At 48.9% G+C, this 5,919-nt stretch overlaps 1 protein-coding gene across 1 annotated transcript in view; it reads left to right on the forward strand.

Moving 5' to 3' along the window:
* SLC22A18 (solute carrier family 22 member 18) overlaps nt 1–5,919 on the forward strand; it is a 57,269-nt gene that overhangs the window by 34,305 nt on the left and 17,045 nt on the right. The window contains exons 5-7 of the mRNA XM_018554951.1: nt 3,603–3,718; nt 3,814–3,924; nt 5,431–5,531. Coding sequence (XP_018410453.1) covers nt 3,603–3,718; nt 3,814–3,924; nt 5,431–5,531 — 328 coding nt within the window. The remainder of the gene's footprint in view (nt 1–3,602; nt 3,719–3,813; nt 3,925–5,430; nt 5,532–5,919) is intronic.

Genomic DNA, 5,919 nt, shown 5'->3' on the forward strand with positions numbered 1-5,919 from the left:
GGGGGGGGGAAGGGTCAGATCTGGGTAACCTCAGGACCCACATTTGTCCTTGGTCATTAAGTCGCGACCCAAGTCGCACCACACTGGAATGGACTTCATTGTGGTATCGAGAGTTCCGGTGCGGTTGATCGAACTGTGGGTGGGCGGTGCCATTCAAATAAACGACAACGCAACGCGCCTCCCACACCGCAACGCGCGGTAGGTGGTACAGTGCACTGTGCATTGCTTGGAAAGCTCCCTTGTGTGTCTTGTAGAGGTGGCGGGAGTCAGTATGTGACGTCGCTCGGGTTCCAGGCACCTCTACAGGGCACGCCAGGGAGCTGTAAGCAATGCACGAATAGATGGAGCTCCCTCGCGGCCATAGCTCCATCCCATCCCACCTCAAGCTGACATTCGGCACTGGGCAGCACATTTTGAATAGCCGCTCCGCACAAGAACTGACAGTGCTGCCTAGCGGGAGGCAGAGGAGCCTCTCACCTAGCGCAGCGGAAGGCATGTGGCAACCCACCAAACACAGGGCTGCAACCCACTTTTGAGTCGCGACCCACCAGTTAAGAACCATGGGGGCTAGATGATGCTGCACATCCTCCAGCCAGGAAATGAGGCGGCCTCTATCTGACTTGCTGCGGCTTCTAATGCATATTATGAGAAGCTCCCAGTGTGCAGGGAAATCAGAGGAAGCAATTTCAGTCTAGGAGAGGAGACGTTACAACTGTGCAAAACTGAAGGGGAGGCCGGAGTTTACATATAAGACTGGGGGGACGACCGGAGGTCAGATATAAGACTGAAGGGGAGGCCGGAGGTCACATATAAGACTGAAGGGAAGGACGGAGGTCACATATAAGACTGGGGGGACGACCGGAGGTCAGATATAAGACTGAAGGGAAGGACGCAGGTCACATATAAGACTGGGGGGACGACCGGAGGTCAGATATAAGACTGAAGGGGAGGCCGGAGGTCACATATAAGACTGAAGGGAAGGACGGAGGTCACATATAAGACTGGGGGGACGACCGGAGGTCAGATATAAGACTGAAGGGAAGGACGCAGGTCACATATAAGACTGGGGGGGCGAACGGAGATCAGATATAAGACTGAAGGGAAGGACGGAGGTTACATATAAGACTGGGGGGGCGAACGGAGATCAGATATAAGACTGAAGGGGAGGACGGAGTTCTGATATAAGCTGATTGACATACATATAGTATAGCTAATGTAATAACAATGTAGACTCTACTTCCACTTAATAATTTGACTGAGGTATATTTCAATGGAAATACATTTTATAACTCAGCTTAACTGACAATAAAATGATTGTAACAATTTATGGTTTTGTATTGATGAGTTTGCGGTTATTGAGGAACGTTTAATCAGCAACGCTAGTGTTGTCTGCTGGAGAGATCCTTGCTTGGCACTGCAGACATTTCCCAGCCATGTACCACAGGCTTGTGATCAGCGGTGAATGTTCACATGAGGTTCAGTGTAATAGCCCATAAGAATGGATGACAGCTGGAGATGAGGGATCATTTTATAATGAATTATGGAACAATTTCTGGATAGTTCTGTCTCTGGAGAAGTAGATTTGACATATTATATGACTAGGAGATAGACGTCCCTATCAGATCATTCAAACCCAATAAGACAATCTTCGTTTTCCTCATACATTGATGGAGATGTGCTGACTTTATGTATGCAAAGTATGTGTTATTAATTTTATGTATGTTTTAAGGAGCGTCAAACAATAAAAGTATCCTTTTTAAACATATTCTGTGTAATAAATAAATTACTCTGTGTAATAAACATCCAGGTCCATGCAGATAAAAATATATGACACAGTGCAGAGATACAAAGAAGGGGCCAATGAAACAACAGGCGACTCTGAATAAACCTTAACACTTGTTTAGCTGAATGTTGGGCATTAAAGTGCAGGTGACAGGTCCCCTTTGTTGGGAAGTAAAGTGCACTGTGACAGGTCCCCTTTGTTGGGAAATAAAGTGTACAGTGACAGGTCCCCTTTGTTGGGAAGTAAAGTGTGCAGTGACAGGTCCCCTTTGTTGGGAAATAAAGTGTACAGTGACAGGTCCCCTTTGTTGGGAAGTAAAGTGTGCAGTGACAGGTCCCCTTTGTTGGGAAGTAAAGTGTGCAGTGACAGGTCCCCTTTGTTGGGAAGTAAAGTGTGCAGTGACAGGTCCCCTTTGTTGGGAAGTAAAGTGTATAGTGACAGGTCCCCTTTGTTGGGAAGTAAAGTGTACAGTGATAGGTCCCCTTTGTTGGGAAGTAAAGTGTACAGTGACAGGTCCCCTTTGTTGGGAAGTAAAGTGTACAGTGACAGGTCCCCTTTGTTGGGAAGTAAAGTGTACAGTGAAAGGTCACCTTTGTTGGGAAATAAAGTGTACAGTGACAGGTCCCCTTTGTTGGGACGTAAAGTGTGAAGTGACAGGTCCCCTTTCTTGGGAAGTAAAGTGTATAGTGACAGGTCCGCCTTTGTTGGAATTAAAGTGTACAATGACAGGTCCCCTTTGTTGGGAACTAAAGTGTACAGGGACAGGTCCCCTTCGGTTAGGAATTAAAGTGTGCAGTGACAGGTCCCCTTTGTTGGGAAGTAAAGTGCACTGTGACAGGTCCCCTTGGTTCGGGCATTAAAGTGTACAGTGACAGGTCCCCTTTGTTGGGAAGTAAAGTGTGCAATGACAGGTCCCCTTTGTTGGTAAGTAAAGTGTACAGTGACAGGCCCCCTTGGCTGGGAAATAAAGTGTGCAGTGACAGGTCCCCTTTGTTGGGAAGTATAGTGTGCAGTGACAGGTCCCCTTTGTTGGGAAGTAAAGTGTACAGTGACAGGCCCCCTTTGCTGGGAAATAAAGTGTGCAGTGACAGGTCCCCTTTGTTGGGAAGTATAGTGTGCAGTGACAGGTCCCCTTTGTTGGGAAGTATAGTGTGCAGTGACAGGTCCCCTTTGTTGGGAAGTATAGTGTGCAGTGACAGGTCCCCTTTGTTGGTAAGTAAAGTGTACAGTGACAGGCCCCCTTGGCTGGGAAATAAAGTGTGCAGTGACAGGTCCCCTTTGTTGGGAAGTATAGTGTGCAGTGACAGGTCCCCTTTGTTGGGAAGTATAGTGTGCAGTGACAGGTCCCCTTTGTTGGGAAGTATAGTGTGCAGTGACAGGTCCCCTTTGTTGGGAAGTATAGTGTACAGTGACAGGTCCCCTTTGTTGGGAAGTAAAGTGTACAGTGACAGATCCCCTTTGTTGGTAACTAAAGTGTACAGTGACAGGACCCCTTGGTTCAGAATGTAACTGTACAGTGCTCAGTGACAGGTCCCCTTGGCTGGGAAGTAAAGTGCTCAGTGACAGGTCCCCTTTGTTGGTAAGTAAAGTGTACAGTGAAAGGCCCCCTTGGCTGGGAAGTAAAGTGCTCAGTGACAGGTCCCCTTGGCTGGGAAGTAAAGTGCTCAGTGACAGGTCCCCTTGCCTGGGAAGTAAAGTGCTCAGTGACAGGTCCCCTTGATACCATGAACTCTAATTGAACATGTGACATATGATAGAGACCTAATTGCTGTTAATGATGAGCAGACTCCATGCTGACGTGCACCCTTTGTGTTCTCAGGCTGTCCACGCCCTCCTTCATCGCCCTGGCTGCCAGTCTCGTCTGCTGTGTCATCGTTTTCATTTACATACCGGTACAAACCAAAAAATCGCAAGGCAAGCCCGCCGCCGAACAAAGTAAGGCGTTGTTATTGCACGTTAATGACTCCGGGCCCGATCGTATCATCCTGGGAATCTCCTCCCTCCTCACCAGCTGCCCCTTTCCTTTCCAGGTAGACCCAAGTCCACCAGCGTCTTCAGCCTCGGGGAACTGCTCAGGCTCTTGAACTATCCCGGGGTGCTGCCGGTGTTCATAGTGAAGGTCGTCTCGGCATTCCCAATTGGTAATAATCGATGAGAACAAAAGATAGAAACTACGAAATATACAATATATCATTATAGAAAAACTGCAACCGTGTGAAACAAAGTAACTGAATAGAGTTTCCTGTCCAGGCATGGCTCAGATTTACCCTCCCATCCCCCCTCTAGATGAAGGGTAGGCAACCTTGGCCCTCCAGCTGTGGTAAGACTCCAAATCCCATCATTCCTCTGCCTCTGGGAGTCATGCCTGAGGCTGTAGGAGTCTTGCAATGCTTAATGGGACTTGTAGTTCCACAGTAGCTGGAGGGCCGCGGTTGGCTACCCCTGTTCTAGATCAAGTCCCAACATTTTATTTGTTGTCACTAGGGATGCACCGATACCGGTATTTCTGTATCGAGTACGAGTACCGATATTTTTTTTCCCGGTACTCGCCGATAGTGAATTCCCGAGTACCGGAAGTACCTTTAAGGAAGCCAGGCGGCGTGTAATGACTCGCCACGTGGCTTCCTGATTAGAAGGGAAGCCATCCCCATGCCTCTCGTCACTAGGTGTCGAGAAAGCATGGAGCCGGCTTTCTGTCCAATCAGGAAGCCGGGCGCTGTGTAATGACGCAGCGCCTGGCTTCCTGATTGGCCAGGAAGCCGGCTCCATGCTCCCTTGCCATGAGGTGATGAGGGAGCATGAAGCCGGCCTCTCGTCAGAAAGCCGGGCTCCACGTCATAACAGGACACCTGGCTTCTTGATTGGCCAGCTTCTGACCAATCAGGAAGCCGGGCAGCGTGTAATGACGCGCTGCCCGGCTTCCTGATTGGCCGGGAAGCCGGCTCCATGCTCTCCCATTACAGGTGACCTGCTTCCTATTACCGGTATCGGGCTAGGCATGGGAGCATTTCGGCGAGTACTCGCCTAAATACTCGGCATCGGCACCGATACTGATACTAGTATCGGTATCGATGCATCCCTAGTTTTTACTATGTTCCTGTAGCAATATGCAACATTTTTTACTTCCTGTGACATAATTTTATATTAAAGTAGGCACATCTCCCAGAGCTACATCTCGCAAGAGCTCTTTCCTTACACACGGGGGCGGGGTCTAGAAAGTCAAGGCATCAGCATCGCTTTGATGGGAAAGAAATCAATGTGTGCATGTGGAAAGGGTCTGTGAGGGCCGGAGGGACTGGCAGAGTTCTGCAGTTCAGTAGGTGGGGCTGACAACACTGGTTGGAATTTCAGTGTAATAGAGGCAATGTGTTGTCATCCCAAACAGGAAGTTAGGAGCTCGCAGGATTTCTGGAAGATCAGCGGGTACTTTTATGTACTTGCAACACTTATAAAGGCTGCTCTGCTCAGGCAAGCGGGGTAATCATGTGACTCACTCCCCTTTACTCCACATGATAGCGCTTGGTGATTGGCTATTTGGGTACCCAGCGATGTTACTTGGGGGCGGGGAGAGATTCCTCAGCCCTGTGTAAGTTCCAAGTCACTGTTCAAGTAGAAGCTTCCATTTCTCATACCTTGTGTCTCGGCAGGTGTCTTCATGCTCATGTTCCCCATCATTTCCGTTGACTTCTTTGGCCTTAATGCCGCGACAGCCGGATATTTAATGTCCTATTTTGGGATTATGCAGCTGGTAAGTAAACACGCACTTGTGTAAATTGCTACAGGATGCAGGTTTTCATGCTGTCAGTCACTGTAAATTACCTCAGAACTGAGCCTGGCACCCGGAAAGCTGGTAACTCAAGCGAAAAAGACGGCTTCTCCAAGCGACAGCCGGCAATTTCCCAGATATAGCAAATACGACATGAATTGAAAAGATGTCCAATGGGAAGAAGGCAGCTTCTCCTTCTTCCTGTCTCTGGTCATGTGATATGTCACATGACAAGGAAAGCAATAACTGGGGCAGTCCATCCTCTCTCCCCAGTAGGGTTGCCACCCGTACGTGAATGACCCGGACAGTCCGGTTTTGGAATCCTGTGCCCGGGTACACGCCTTTTGCAGACCCGGGCACAGGATTCAAG

This window comes from Nanorana parkeri, unplaced genomic scaffold, assembly GCF_000935625.1.
Source record: "Nanorana parkeri isolate BGI_ZX_2015 unplaced genomic scaffold, ASM93562v1 scaffold10, whole genome shotgun sequence".
Taxonomy (NCBI): Eukaryota; Metazoa; Chordata; class Amphibia; order Anura; family Dicroglossidae; genus Nanorana; species Nanorana parkeri.